This window comes from Rhineura floridana, chromosome 10 (genome assembly GCF_030035675.1).
Source record: "Rhineura floridana isolate rRhiFlo1 chromosome 10, rRhiFlo1.hap2, whole genome shotgun sequence".
Classification (NCBI taxonomy): domain Eukaryota; kingdom Metazoa; phylum Chordata; class Lepidosauria; order Squamata; family Rhineuridae; genus Rhineura; species Rhineura floridana.
Window position 1 is genome coordinate 85,243,022 of NC_084489.1, and position 16,003 is coordinate 85,259,024.

Sequence of the window (16,003 nt, forward strand, 5' to 3'; positions counted from 1 at the left end):
GCATAGTAAACAGCTTTGAGTACCCTGGGAGATATGCAGCAAATAAAAATAAATCGGATAGCACTAAAAACAACCAGTCTACACAGGTCAACTGTAGGCTAAAACAGAAAGACACAAGAGACCAGACAGCATTGATAGTGTTTAATGATTTTTATGGTCAAATATCACACACCTGTTTTTACTGCCACTTTTACATTTTACAGCAATGCCTCAGGGCAGTATGAAGTACCTTTTCCAGTGATATTGCTATCAGGGCTTATCTTAACTGTATTAGAGTGGGTCCCTTTGAAAGGCACTCAAGTTATTTGCTCCTACAGCCACACATAATTTAATCTCTGCTTAAAATCCTGAGTGTAGTATTTCCTGAAGCACTGGGCTCTGTAGCAGTTCTCAGAATCTAGGATGCACATTGAACAGTAATACACAGTTGGCATCCTTTGATCAGCCCCGTTCATCAGCTGGATTTCAGGAAGGAAAGATCTCCTACAATGGAAGATGTTTCCATTCTAGCTGCCAAATTTCCTCATGTTAACACAAATGGTGGCATCATGTTGGTTTAACATCAGGGGTGCAGTTCTCCGGGGTCTCGGGAGGGTCTTAGATGCTTTACTTTTTTGAGAGCAGGCTCTTACTGGAGTCCCTATGTCTCCAACACCCTACAAGCCAATCAGCATGAAAGGAGAGAGTGTTAGCCACTGAGAGAACATGCTTCCTTGTCCTTTCCTGCTGATTGGAGCCAATCAAGAGTGAAAGGAGGTGAGTTATTCACTGAGAAGACTCTTCTCAGTAACTAACACTTCCCCCTTTCAGGCTTATTGGCTCCTAGGAATGTCTGTTGTTGTGAGAGAAAGCACTAACAAGGACCTCATTCTCAACCCAGCAGCAAAAAAGGGAGGGCTGTGACTAACACGAAGGGGCCCTGCACTTCTGAATTTGCCACTACACTACTGTTTAACATGCAGGGACCTTATATTATTTCAATGTTGTATTGAAAGGAGATGTGAATAGTTGATATCTGGGATGCTAGCAGCCCCCGGAGTAGTGAAGAAAGCTTCAGTGGAAGGAACCAAGGCACAAGCTTGGCAGGCAAGTCACATCAGAACTTGCCTGCCATGTCACCTCATCTACTGCAGAACAAGCATTCCCCACTGAATGGGAATTATGAACTGATTCTAAAGAAGTGACCTAGAACTTGGTGCCCAGCCTGAGACTTACATTTAGAATCTTGCAGCTGGATATTTCTGCCACATTGCACTCATCTACTTACTCACCCTGAGGCTAGCTGCAACTTCCTTGTTCCCTTTATTGCTTAAGAGACCAAGCAGGAATAAGGGTGAGTGAGGGCAGCAGTCCCTCCTGGTGGCTGCAGCAGCTGTCAAATATGGCTGATAAAGCCACCTCGAGGCTTCTCTGCACTTGGAAGTCTCATTCATCGGCTCGTACGAGAACTGATAGAAGTGTCTCTTTTCTCCTGCACCCCAGTTTCCCATGGATGCAGGTCCCTGTGCAGAATGGAAAAACACCACAGAGCCTACCCCGGGGGGGGGATTGCATAAAGCAGAACATTTGTGGAAGTGTTTCTTCTCCTATGCAATTCTAATATCTTAATTTGAATATTTTCCTAAACTGCTTTAAACCCTCTTATCTCCTAACTAACCATAAAGGTAAACAAAACCCATTAGGGCTGCAACTCAATATGTTTGAAATTCTTATTTTTTTATTTTCAAGATATCCACACATTTGCCTAGGATAGACTGAACTACAAAAACGGTTCTGGAAATTTAAATCCCAAACAAGAGAAACTTCCTTTCCTTTTGTCTTCTCTGATTAACAGCATCAGGGATGGGTGGGTAGATAAAAGAACAGCTGATAAATTAAAATTTAAACGTTTGCCGCCCTAGTGATCAACAAAAGCATATTTTGCAGAAGGAAAGGTATTACTTCAGAATTATTCTCTTCAACATAATTCCTTGTGGCATTGAGGTTAGATTGGGACTTTGTTAGTATTGATAAATTACAATAAATATTTTATCACATCCAATAAAAACGTGCAATTCCATGGAAACACTAGGCTGTATCCAAAGTTAGTCATGCTCATAGTAATTAATGGAGCCAAGTTAATCTTGTCCATTGATTTCAATGGGTATACTCTGAGTATGACTAGAGATACAATCCAGTGCTGCCCAAAGCAGTACTGGCACCATTCAGAAGCGTCTCTGCAACTATAGCACTCTCTTCACTCTGATTAATAATTATGTAATCATACCGTACATTTATTCTGACGTTTTCCTCTGGCAGCGACTATTTTTCCCTACTCAGTCCCCTTCCAACTGCAGCAAAACCAGCTGCTGCCACAGAGAAAAATCAGAGGATTCTTTCTCTTTGACTAGAAAAAAAAAACAAGCTCAGACTGATCTGAGGGGGAGTCACTACCAATGGCAGGGCTCTTAGATTGCTTGGAGCTGGAGCAACGCATGGATTTAGAAGGGTCTCTCCAGGTGCAAACGTCTATGCTGATGTTGCAACTGTAAGACAATACGAGTACACACAGGATTCCTTAAACATGGTGCTGTAAATCAAGGTTTTTGCAACTTGGGCTGGGTTTTCAAGAGTTCAGCTACTGTTTCATCTGTTGAACAGAACTCTTCTGGAAGGAAGGGGTAGATGAAAGTGAAGGCTGTTTGGCAAATTTAGAAAAAAAATAGTCTTTAAGAAAGATTAATGGGAAAATGAACTTTCCAAAAAGAAGACCCATCACATACACTCCACTCTAGTCTTCCCTGCTCATCAGTGTGAAAATGGATACAATCAACCAGGAACTCCTCGTCAAGCCTCACTAAAATGAATTACGTTGCATAAGATGACCTGGTGTTTTGTGAAAAGGAGACAATGTAAGTCCGGCTGAACTTTAAATCAGCCCAACAGGCATCGTCCATATGTAAGGCAGATGCTATTCAGCACAAAGTTATTTTATTTACTTGCAGGGTTTGGCCACCATTTGGGGATGGAGGCAGTAACACTCGCATGTAAATCACCTGGTATTTTTAAACGCAGTGGTTCATTCATGTTAGCCAGTCGCAGTAATGCTATTCCAAGGTTGTCTACGCCAGCCCGATACTTTCCAGCAGATTTTCCTGATTCTGATACAATTTCAGCACCCTCAAAGATGCTCTCAGAAGGCACAGGAGTTGAAAGCTGTATTGGCAAGAGGCGTTTCCGGATTACGCCCATATGATGGGTCCTAGCTGTTAGCTCCTGGCCGATATAACAGCCTTTGGTGAAACTGATGCCATTCATATAAGCCAAATTGGATTCCAAAGGGAGGGCTGTTCCAGAAGGTAGATCTTTAACACCTTCAGGGATGCCTGGAACAGAGGGGGGGGGGAGAATGAAACAACATCCATACATCAACAGGAGTGGCACTGGCATTTGGTTTTGCTACTGGTGACAGCTAAGACTCAGATGGGGTAAAATATGGTGGTCCAGTTCCCAAAGATGGTAAGCCAGCGGGGACAGTACCATTGTTTGGGCACCTGCATTGGATCTCCACTGTCTCCTACACACAATCAAAGTTACTAGTCATGATTTAGAACAATGCTTTGGACTCATGTACTTAGGGTACTGTCATTCTACCAGTCATGATAGCAATAATCAAACAGGAAATACCCTCTGTTTACACTCCCCAAATAAGAAGCCACCAAGGTGCTCGAACTCATTACACAGTGTGGTTAGTAAATATGTCCAACATGGTTTTGGCAACTTCTTTGCTTGCACATGTATTGTAATAAAACTATACAGACTGTCTTACAGCCCAGTCCTATATAAATTCACTCTGCAGCAGGGCCTACTGAGTTTTATAGGGCTTACTCCCAAGGAAGTGTGTAAGGGATTGCAGACTCAAGCCATAAGAAGAGCCAACAAAATTAGGAAGGCTCCAGGGGCATTTTAAATTAGCGATGGCCAATCATTACAGCACGTTTGCCACAAATTAAAGTAGAACACAGCATCCTCCCAGGACATATGCAGCTCTTTGAGCCCTGGGATAGCTTTGTCTCGGGTCTGACAAGGGAGCTTGCACTGGACAGGTAGGCAGGAGGTGTTATGTAGTTCATACTCCAAGCCATCATTAGGCCAATAATCCTTCTGCACTCCCGCACTGAATGCCACATGTTGCCTATCTGTGCCTTATAGGGTTGCCAGGTTCAGGGCCTGAGACTGATCCTGTATCTTTAGAAGAGAAAGTCAGCCAAGTGCAGGTGTTCTTGCAACACTCTAATGGGAAAAACCACAAGGTGGGATTCTCCCTTCCCCCTGCACAACTTTTAAAGATACAGAAGACTTCTTGGTTGCCAGGCCCAGCCTTCACGAGGTCTTCTGTATCTTTAACAGTTGTGCAGGGGGGAGGGACAATTCCACATTGTGGTTTTTCCCATTACAGAGTTGCAAGAACACCTGCACTTGGCTGACTTTCTTTTCTCCTAAAGATACAGGATCAATCTCAGACCCTGAACCTGGCAACCCTAGCGCCTTAGCATGGGGTTCTCCCAGGGCAGAAGCTCTTTGACTGAAAGACCCAGTAACGTCTGACAAAACAAAAGGAGAGGCAAAGCTGAGACTTATGTACACATGTAGTTATTTCAATTTAACAGACACTTACACTTTTTAATTCCTTATTGAGGGAAAAGTAATATGGACTATTATTTAAAGATGAACAAATACTGCCCTAACTCCAGAATTGTTTGTTTGGGTAAATGTTACCATTTCCAAGAATTTCTCTGGCCAGCACAAAGAGAACTTCTGGGACATCCTCACGTAGCTTCATTGAACGTGATCCCCCTTCTGTGGGGAAAATATTCCTGTCTATAATAAATGTGTAAACCATCTCAGAGGTATACCACCCCTTCCTCAATAAAGGCTGCAGAAAGAAGCTGTTCTACTTTTGTTCACATTAATGCAATGGCAGCGATTTCCAAAATGACATGTTTGTTTGGATTTGCAAGAATGTGGTATCGTGAATGAAGCGGTGTAAGATTTCTCCGGGTAATCCAAATTTGTTACAATCCAGAGATTCACCATCAATTTTTAAAACTGGTTTTGGAGTAATGGCAATGATGGGAAAATGATTTAGGGAAAAAACCACTATCTTACTTAGTTTGTACATTTTTCTAAACGCAGCTCACAAGTACTGGGAGATCACCACCAGGGGGCTTCACACAATTTCTACCCTGTATGGGCCGCTGGATGAGGGGTTGAACTGAGAAAAAACAAGCTGGATCCAATTTCAGTCAGCTCTTGTTGGACTCTGTCAGTTTAATATTTTACAAACATTCTGTTAGAAGCAGAAGGGACTGATATGGGGTTGATCTAATAATAATCTGTATTGGTGCAACACTTGTATAGGCATTATTGTGTATTTTTGTAACATTTGTTGTTTAAGCTTATTTTGTATAACTTTATATTTTGTAGCATTATAGGATGATAGGATGATTACTTCTGTATATTTTTGTCATGTCTATGGTTGTAAACCGCCTTGAGTGCAGTGATGTAGAAAGGCGGTATACAAATTAAAAATGAAAATGAAATGAAATTCCATTCACAAAGTGCACAGGCAATCAACATAAATATAAACAAATGCTGAGGAAAACCAATTTATATACTCAAGAGGAGGAAATACCATTAGGTTTCATTTCTAGAGGGACAACTGTGTGGACTCCTTCTATTTCCTATATAAAATATATATTGTTTACTCTGACCCTGCAGTGCATCCTACATACACTGTGAGTGGGGCTTGCTTCCAGGAAAGTGTGTGCTGTATTGCTGCCTTATAGTGCAATCCTACGTAAGCAAGTATAGAACTGGGGTTTACTTCCAAGTAAACATATAGTATTGTACATTAAATTCCTTAGGGCACAAGCTGGCAGCAATTTCTCCAGTACAAGCACCAATGAAATGAATGCAACTTGACAAGGAAAAAAAACCTCCTGTTAGCTTGCACTCTTACAGTGTAAGCCTTCCTGCTGTCTATAATGCGTGGAGACAATAGGGAGGACTATAAATATGAAGAAAATGTGGATATTAGTTTCAGTAATATTAGGAAGTCATACACATTTTCCTCCAATTTAGTTCATTCATTTTCTATCTATCCAAAAGCTCCTAGTAACATCAATGCGTTTGATTTCAGAACAAGACATAAAATTCAGATGAACAAGATATTTCATGGTGAAATTCACACCCTGTTGTAGTCAAAACTCCCATAGTTTTTAGCATCACTAGATGACAGTGGACACAATCCACCAGAACATTCTCCTGCGCAAACCCCACAGAAACAAAGGGGAGCAGTGCAAGGATGGATTGTATCCTGAACTGCAAAAACATATTATTATCTATACATATAATATTTTCCTTAGGCTGCCATCATGCTGTTATGACATGACGACAGCCTTCTAAATGCTGTGGGGCCATGGCAGACCGGCAAGCAAAGGAGGCAGAAGAGGTGGCGGAAGGGGGAGAGACAGCAGCCTGGGCGAGCTGCAGAGGAACTGGTGAGGCAGGTGGGAGAGGCTAGGTGAATGCCCAAAGTTGGCTATTGTGCGCCAACTGCTGGAGGCACTGGGGGTTTGGTGAGCAGATTGGGGGTGCCTGGGGTTCAAGTTCCTGGGGTAAGGTGCTGGGGTTGGTATGCAAAGCACAGAGTTGGCAGAGGCCCTAGTTACTATTAATTATTAGTGACCGTTACTTATAATGCAGAATTTAGTGAGTTTGCTAACTTCCCTCTTTTCTTCCCATCCTTTTTTCCTTTTCTATCATGTCTTTTTAAACTGTAAGCCTCATGGCAGAGACTGTCTTATTTTTATTTGTAAGCCACTCAGGGAGCTTTTCCAGCTGAAATGTGGGATGTAAATGTTTTGAATGGATGAATACAACATCAAAATCAGGACTGCCATCCCCTTCCCCTGGTACTATTTCCAACAAGTAGACCAGTGGTTCCCAACGCAGGGGCCGTGACCCCCAGAGGGGCTGTGAAGTAATCCGAGGGGGCCACGAACAGTAAAGAAATGAATTATTTGTTTTTTTTAAAAGGTCTTAACTCCCTGGAATGTCTGCTTACTACTACCACTGCAGATGATACCTTCCCCTTGCTCCAAACGAGAGGAGAGGACTTTTGCTGAAGTGCCAGAGCATCCTTCAGGCACACCAAGGGCAGGCATCTGCCTATAAAATACATGGCAGATGCCAAAGAAGGCTGAGGGTAGAGATGCCAGAAAGAAGAGGGGATTACTGTCACCGACTCCCGTCTCCTTGCACCACTGCTGCTGCTGATGCCCTTACTCAGAACAAGAGGAGAGGGCTTTTTGTGAAGCAAAAAGCAGCAAGGCTGCAAGGAAAGGCTGCTTTCTCCCTTCCTTCCTGGCACCCAGCCTGCCTCCCTAGGGGAAGAGGGTCATGAAATTTTTTGAACTTATAAAGGGGGTCCCATACTCATAAAGGATGGGAACCACTGAAGTAGACTATAAAAAGTGGCTCTTCCTTGGTATTTGAAAGCCTAGCCGTCCACTCTCCCTATATCGTAAGATGATCTCTGAAGGAGGAAGTTCTCAACCTCAAAGCTGCTTCCTCACCCTAAATTGTTTCCTGCACATAGTCAAACATCCCTGGAGTATTTTTCTCCTCATAGCAATGGACAAAAACAAACAGCTTAAGTTGATTCAGAAGCAAAGAGACTCACATGGACAGTGAATATACAGAAGGGCCATTTTCATGTTACAGGCATGTTGGTGTTCTCACTAAAGAACTATTTTTAAAACTTGGTGGAAAACTTTACTAAGAAACCAACAACGATGATTATATGTTGTAATTTGCAGAACAAACTTCATAAACAGATCCGGTAGGGTTCTTTCTATATACAACTTTACAGGACTAGTAAAGCTTAGATGATTTCAAGGCTTCCCAAGCTTTTAATAATATATGTCAGCTTTCTCCAACCTGGTACCTCTAGATGTTTTGGACTACAACTCCCAACACTTTACTTATTGTTTGTAAGCCACTTTCGGATTCACTTGAATTGGAAGCAGCATAGAAACAAAATGAATTAATTGCCCTGTCAGTCAATGATTCCACCAACATGGCTATGCTGGCTGGGGCTCATGGGAGCTGCAGTCCAGAACACCTGGACAGCACCAGGTTGGGGATAGGTGACATGTGTTGCAGAAAATTAAGCTGCACATCCTGAAAAATCTATGTTCGATACAATCAGCAGAATTGACGTGGCATTTTCCTGAGCTGTACCTCGCCAGGTTGCCTGAAGTGGAGAACTATAAATGATACTACACATACACAAAGATATAACTCTGTATGCCATGAAAAACTCTGGAATGCTTTAAAAGAAATGGGGGTGCCACAGCATCTGATTGTCCTGATGCACAACCTATACTCTGGACAAGAGGCTACTGTAAGGACAGAATATGGAGAAACCGACTGGTTCACAATTGGAAAAGGTGTGAGACGGGTGTATTTTATCACCCTACTTGTTTAATCTATATGCAGAACATGTCACATGGAAAGCAAGATTGGACCAAGATGAAGATGTGAAAATTGGAGGAATACCAATTTAAGATATGCAGACAATACCATATTGCTAGCAGAAACCAGTAATGATTTGAAATGAACGCTTCTGAAAGTTAAAGAGGAAAGCACAAAAGCAGGACTACAGCTGAATGTCAAGAAGACTAAAGTAATGAAAACAGAAGATTTATGTAACTTTAAAGTTGACAATGAGGACATTGAACTTGTCAAGGATTATCAATACCTTGGCACAGTCATTAACCAAAATGGAGACAATAGTCAAGAAAGAAGGCTAGGACTGGCAAGGGCAGCTATGAGAGAACTAGAAAGGTCCTCAAATGCAAAAATGTATCACTGAACACCAAAGCCAGGATCATTCAGACCATGGTATTCCCGATCTCTGTACGGATGTGAAAGTTGGACAGTGAAAAAAGTGGATAAGAGAAAAATCAACATTTGAAAGGAAGTGTTGGAAGAGAGTTTTGAGGATAACATGGACCACAAAAAAGACAAATAATTGGGTGTTAGAACAAATTAAACTAGAACTGTCACTGGAAGCTAAAATGATGAAACTGAGGTTATCGTACTTTGGACATACAATGAGAAGACATGATTCACTAGAAAAGAGAATAATGGTGGGAAAAACAGAAGGGAGTAGAAAAAGCGGAAGGCCAAACAAGAGATGGATAAAGGAAGCCACAGACCTGAACTTACAAGATTTGAACAGGGTGGTTTACAACATATGCTACTGGAGCTCACTGATAGGGTTGCTGTAAGTCGTTATCGACTTGAAGGCACGTAACAAACACAGAGAAGATTACTGGGGAAATGGCCTTCTCTCCAACATGCTAGGTTTTTATATACAATAATAGTCTCCCCCATGGCAGAGCATTCAAACATGCAACCACACCTGCAGCCTGACAGCATGGACAAACAGGAGCATATTATTCAAGTGCTCTGGAGTCTGAAATAATTACCTAAAGCCTGCCAGGTTGCTGGATATTACTTAGATATTCCTGAAAAGTTTTGACCCTTGATGTCTTTAAATGCTTCCTTTGCCTGGGAGGACACCCGACTATAGCCCTCTATAGTGCATCTACCCACCCATCCTTTATGATACTTATTTGTACAAACAACAAGCTTGCAGGGCAAAATGAAAGGAGAACACCCACTTTACAAACCTAAGGGCACATGAGGATGCATTCTTGGTTGTCGCTCCACTTTGATCAAGTCCCTTTCCTAAGTGTTCACCACAGCCCTAACCTGGGCAAGTTACAGTAACAGCACAAGACTTTAGTTAAGGCAGGAAGGTGTTCTTATTAATTTTGAGTCTCTGACATGGAACGTGGTACAGTAGGGCCCCGCTTATACAGCGGGTTCTGTTCCGGACCCCCGCCGTAAAGGGGAAAACGGCGTAAAGCAGAACCCCATTGACTTTAATGGGCCACGTCGCGCAAAAATGACACGAAAACAGTGCAAAACGTCGCAAAAGGGAAAAGACCCTTTAAAATTGAAAATGAAAGGCGCCGCATCAGCGGAACACGTTAAAGCGGAACGCCGTAAAGCGGGGCCCTACTGTATAAGGTTGTGTAATTAAATGCAACACAAAGAATGGAAGGAAATTAAAAGGTGACAATTGAGATACACTTTTCTTGTGCTAAGTGCAATTGGTCTGTAGATCTCCATGTTATAACTTTTTGTGATCTGCAATAGAACTTTCCTCCACTCACCCCTGTGCTAAATTAATTCTCAGCTCTGCCCCCAAACCTGTTTTTCCCACCTGGGATACTTTAGAGTGACATTCAAATGTATGCAGACGTGTAACATTTACTCTAGCTACAATATTTAGATGTGTTAGGAATGGATTCTGTAAAGATTCCATTGTTTAGTTGTTATCCTTTTGGAATGCCTACATGAAACACAACTCCTGCTTCTGGGACATCTGTTCAAAGACAGGAATAATTTTACCTTGTTTATACCTGTGCCTATGATAGTCCTTCATGTTTCCAATCTGGCTTCCAGGAACAACCTCTAGTGGGTCTGTGCCTTTGCTGGTTATCAGCCTCCAGCCCATAACAGCCACTCTGGGGTCAGGCGTTACCACCACAGCCTTGCTGGGGCATTGTTGGAGTTCACCAGTCCCCTCCTCAGACTGTTCCTTTGGAATGACAGCCCACAAAGAGAGGTCAGGACAGGGCATGATGTTTACTTTCCTCCGGATCTTATACAGTTTCAAATGCTTTTGAAGGGAGTCCAGGATACTGGCATCGCATTCTAACAGGATGTGGGGCTCTTCTTGCAGGCTTTCATGAATTCTGAAAAAAGATCCAAGTTCAGGAGAAAACAGAGCTGTTGTCAATAGGAATCCTTTACCTTGCCCCTTTCCTCATTGACAAAGGACCTCAAACTCTCCTTCCCTGCATTGTGCCAGACTGTTTCCTGTAGCAGAAAATACAGCAAATTAAGGCTGCAACCCTATGGATGCTTACTTGGAAGTAGGTCTCAGTAAAGTCAGTGGAATGTACTTCTGAGTAAACTCCTGTAGGATTGCCCTGTAAACGTTTCAAGAAGCAAGAAACAAAATGGTTTCCTTGGCTGACTTGAAATCAGAGCTGTAAAGTGTTAATGATGAAATGAGATGGCAGTGATGTTTGGTGTTATGCTAAGCTTCAACAGTTTCACCACATTTGTTACGTAAGTCGTGGCAGCACAATCGTAACTGTGTCTACTTAGAAGTACGTCCTGCTGAATTCAATCTGCCTTGCTCACAGTTAAGTGGGGTTAGGATTGCAGCCCAAGGCGTTATTTAAAATGGACACAACTGGACCAGCCTTCCATTGAGTTTTGTTAGTACCAGAAGATGTTGTACTTTTTCAAATTTTCCAATCACCACAATGGCACTTCACAGTATAGATTTCAACTCAGCCAAGGACTATCATCAGTCACAAAGACTTGTTTCAGCAGCAGCCTTGTAATTAAACCCACAGGTTACTAGCCTGCAAATACTTTTTACTAGCCTGGGGCTGGCACAGGATAGATCGAGAGCTGTATTTCTATGCTGGGCCCAGTTGAGGCACTATGAATGGAAGGACTTTGCTTTTTCAACAAGCCTTTTAGGATGAGACCAATCCCAGTCTGCGTCTGTGTTAGAATTGCTTAATATGCTTTTTAATAATGTTTTTAACCCTTTTTAAAAGTTGTTTTTTTAAAAAAAGATTTAACGCTGTTTTGTTTTAATGTATTTTAAGATGTTTTTATGATGTTTTAAACTGTTTTTAGCGCTTCGTTTGCTGCCCAGGGCTCCTGCTGGGAGGAAGGGCAGGATACAAATTAAAAAATAAATAAATAAATAAATAAATAAATAAGGAGTGACTGGTGATAGTGGTTGGTAATTGAGTGGGAAATATTAGAGTGGTTGTGTGTATTGGTGGATGTGCATGAGGCACAGAAGTAGAATAGGATGAGCGATATTGAATTTGTGTAGATGGAAACAAAGCCCCATGAGAGACTAAAAAAACTGGGTATATTTAGCCTGGAGAAGACTGAAGGGAGATATGATATCACTCTTCAAGTACTTGAAAGGTTGCCATACAGAGGAGGGCCAGGATCATCCCAGAGTGCAGGACACGGAATAATGGACTCAAGTTACAGGGACCTTGATTTTGGCTGAATATCATGAAAAACTTCTGTTAGAGCGGTACGACAATGGAACCAATGACCTAGGGAGGTGGTGGGCTCTCTGACACTGGAGGCATTCAAGAGGCAGCTGGACAGCCCCCTGTTGGGTATGCTTTGATATGGATTCCTGCATTGCGCAGGGGGTTGGATTCGATGGCCTTACAGGCCCCTTCCAACTCTACTATTCTATGATTCCATGTAAGGCAGAATTTGAATATGATGTGTAGTATTTTTTAAGTCAGGATGTGCCTTGACAAGAAGGAGGCTGAAGAGGAAAATGATCCCTGACTCAAAAGATGTTTCAAAATGTGCTGATATGTTTTTGGTTTGGGGGATTTTTTTCTTTTATTGCATTATTTTGTTTAATATTGCACTGCATTATATTATAGTTTCTCAGTTTCATGGTTTGTTACATTGTATTTGTTATTTTGTAAGCCACTTAGAGACTGTCTTGAGTATTAAGTAGCATATGAATTAAATAAAAATTGTCTCTCCTCTGCCAGCCCACTCAGTTCCCTACATGCAATTGTTGGCCACTTATGGCTACCAGGCGAATGCTTAAATACAAGGCTATCAGAGCAGTATGGTCTGTGATCCAGCTGAGGCTCAGTTTTACTGGTTTTGGAATGTGCGTTTTCTGTCATCCATCTACAGGGTTGTCAATTTTTTTAGACTGTACTTGGAAATATATATGTTTGGTATACCAGTTTTTAATGCATTTTACATTGCTTTTTTATAGTTAATTTTCCAATATATACCACAGTTACTATTTTTCATCGGTGTGATTAGATTTTTTAGCGGGTGGATTTTCTTGCCTATTAATCCTATAAAGACAAAGCTAGGACTCCGATTCTTGCAACTGCTTAAATGCTTTTTCTACACAGGTATGCCCCCTCCTCTGGTCACAACGGGTAGAATCCTGTTCGCTGTGTACAGAGGGCATCTTTTAAACAATTCTGCTATGACTGATTAAAACATTCATATTTTACTTTTTGAACCCGGTTTATTATTATTTGATTTATATCCCGTCCTTCCTCCCAGCAGAAGCCCAGGGCTAAAAGAAGTTGCGCTGGGACTGCACTATTGGGAGTAAAGCACCAACTCATGTTACAAGTGACCCGAACCGAGGGAGGGGGGGGGGGGGGCGACAGACAGAAAGGCAATCTATTCTTTATCTGATGATTCCTCCTCTAAAGTGTTTGCTGTTTTTGCGGGCTTTGCTTCCCCTTTCTCTTATCTTTGCTCTCAGTTAGTAATGGCTCATTAAGTGTATGGCTCCTTCACCATATATGACTTCTTTGCAGAAATAAAGCATGAGGATCCCAGGCCTGAGAGCCTCCCAAATCCAGGAGCCAGCGCTGCGCTTAAGGAAGTTAGCATAGGGCTACACCCTTCAGATGTAACATCACACACACTGAGGAAGTCTCACTGTACTCAGTGGGGCTTCCTTCCGAGTAAACACACATGGACGGCGGCTGTTAAAGGTGCAGTAGTCCTGCTGCCGTCCTCTGCGCTTGGCCTGCCTGCTCCTACGCTGCATGAGCCTTGTACAACAACAACAATGATCCTTTGGGTGTGCGTGTGTTTGTGCTAAAAAGCCACGCCCTCCTCCTTTGTATTAACTAATCCACTACAAATTGGACTACAAAGGGAGCTACCAACCAACCTGTATAGAATGACGTCATAGAGGCACCTCCCCTGGACGTTGAGGACGTGCGAGTAGAGCGCGCGGGTCGCGTCCGGAGGCCCGCCCACCGCCGTTAAGCGCGCCACGTCATTGGTCAGTAAACCCTGGAGGAAGGTCTCCGCCTCCGGGCCTTGGAGACGAAGCAGCGCGCGGTTCAACGGGAAGCAGTCGGCGGTCGTTTTATTACCTCCTCTTTCTATGCCGCTCAGCCCCCTTCCTTCGCCTCCAAAGTACAAGCTGCGAGGGAGACCCCGCCGCATCGCTGTGCTCGCCCTCACCAGCATGGTGGCCCGGGGAAAAGTGCCAAGGGTAAAGGCGCCGGCCTCTCTGCCGCCATCTTGTGTGTGGCAGACAGTGGAGGCGTGGTCGAGTGTGCATGCGCATAAGCTTCCTTTGAGCGCAGACTCCTGGCCATTCCCTGTTGCTGTGTCTCGTGCGGTAGCCCGGGAAAGAGGCGTGGCTGCCGCCTCAAACTCCGCCTTCAATGGCTCTGGCGCTGCTATCGTCCGTGGCGCGGCACGTGCCCCCTGGATTTCGCCTCTGCGCATCTACGTACAAGCAAATCCCATTGGGTCCGATGGGACTTACCCAAAATAAGCGTGCATGGGACTGCAAGGTTTAATATGTTTTGGCTGCGTATTGCTTTCAGTCGTAACCAGTATAGATAAAATAATGTGTTTTTATGGATTTTTGTAGTACGTTTTGTATTTTTAAATTTGTTTGATTTTTAATTATATTTTGTATTTTTAACTTGTGTAATCCGCCTCAGGACTCCAAGAAGGGGGAGATTGCCAGCCCTGCTTGGAGATACCGGGGTTGAATCTGAAACCTTCTGTATACAAAGTAGATATTCTGTCACTGACCTGTGGCCCTCCCCTTCAGTCTCTCAAGAGCTTGGGTTTGGGACTCCTGTCACCAACTGCCAGAGATCGGAAGACTGCTAGAGTCTCAAGTGTCCCTATTGAAATTCTTCCTTTTGTATGTGTTTTAATTGTAAGCTACTTTGGAAGTCAATCTTTACTGGAAAAGGTAGGGAATATTTACCATAAATAACTATGCATCCCTGCAGACTAACCCTATCAGTGCTCATTTACAAATTAGTTTTGTAAATTTGGCTTTTTCATTAAGAACTTGCCCCCCATGTTACTTTAATGGGGGAAAGTAACTGCAACTTGAATGACATTTAAATAATGGAGAATAGGATTTCACTAGCATTTCAGTATGTGTTCTGTGTGATGGTGTGTGTTCTGACTTACAGAGGGGCACCTGTGTTAAGCCTGTTGCAATAAAAGCAAAGTTTTGTGCCATCTTAAAATCTTCCATTTTATGAAACCTTACTTTGTAATAAATCTGATTGTCTGTCACAAGATGCCTGGTCATTCAAGATGAGAATGTTCAACTACTATGAGTGGAATGCATGGGTCAGAGTTGGTTTATTAAGAGCATTTTTACCCCAGTCTTCAGCAAATAAGGCTCCCAGAGCAGTTTTCATATGATTTTTTTAAAAACAAACAACAAGATCACCCATGCAGGTATACACTTTAATATAAAGTATAAACAGGGCAACGCCCCACCAACCTGAATCTGCCTTCAGCCAGCCCCACCTAACAAGCAGGCCAGTGAGTGGCAATGCCTGTGGCAGCTTCCTCTTCCTTAGTCTCAGTATTGCCCTTGTAGAAGTTAGCAGGGAAGAGGAGGAGGGCTAAATTTGAATTAGTTGGCACCATCTTTCATTGGTTCTGGCTCCACCTATTGTGGGTCCTCTGCTTTTCTGCTTTGTTGTCATTTATATTGGGCCATCAGTGTGCATGGTGCTTTATAAAGGACTAGTCCCTGCCCACTCAAGCTGGTATAGCCCAGTGGGGAGGAGAGCCTGGCTGGCAGTCCAGAGTCTGTGAGTTCAAATCCCCGCTCGTGTCTCCTGGGTGTCATGGGCTAGCTAAAGATCACCCACACAGTGAGTGACTCAGGGGTTACGTGCCCTGCCACCTGTGCAGCCGTGGGCAAGCGGCATAGCCCCAAGCAGCCCAGTTGCCTTCCACCTGGAAGTTGCGGGCAAGGAAGGGGCTGGCTTGT

At 43.1% G+C, this 16,003-nt stretch overlaps 1 protein-coding gene across 2 annotated transcripts; it reads right to left on the minus strand.

Moving 5' to 3' along the window:
- Nucleotides 1-131: 131 nt before the first annotated feature.
- IBA57 (iron-sulfur cluster assembly factor IBA57) lies at nucleotides 132-14,380 on the minus strand. 2 transcript variants are annotated; one of them, XM_061587083.1, is made up of 4 exons: nucleotides 13,907-14,301; nucleotides 10,531-10,877; nucleotides 3,036-3,365; nucleotides 132-656 (listed from the first exon to the last, which is right to left on the minus strand). In XM_061587083.1, the coding sequence occupies exons 1-4, from the start codon at nucleotides 14,209-14,211 to the stop codon at nucleotides 607-609; spliced, it is 1,032 nt and encodes a 343-aa protein (XP_061443067.1). In that variant the 5' UTR covers nucleotides 14,212-14,301; the 3' UTR covers nucleotides 132-606. The 2 variants fall into 2 exon arrangements, with proteins under 2 accessions (XP_061443067.1, XP_061443069.1); XM_061587085.1 differs by having other exon boundaries at nucleotides 132-3,365; nucleotides 14,115-14,380.
- Between the last annotated feature and the right edge of the window lie 1,623 nt (nucleotides 14,381-16,003).

Bases quoted from the DNA above. Each gene is read 5' to 3' on its own strand.
- IBA57 (XM_061587083.1), bottom strand. From the start codon at position 14,211: ATGCTGGTGAGGGCGAGCACAGCGATGCGGCGGGGTCTCCCTCGCAGC. The intron at 10,878-13,906 runs GTTGGTTGGTAG...ATCTTTTTTCAG, and splicing joins TATGACGTCATTCTATACAG to AATTCATGAAAGCCTGCAAG. The intron at 3,366-10,530 runs GTAAAATTATTC...CCTCTGTTCCAG, and splicing joins TAGGCACAGGTATAAACAAG to GCATCCCTGAAGGTGTTAAA.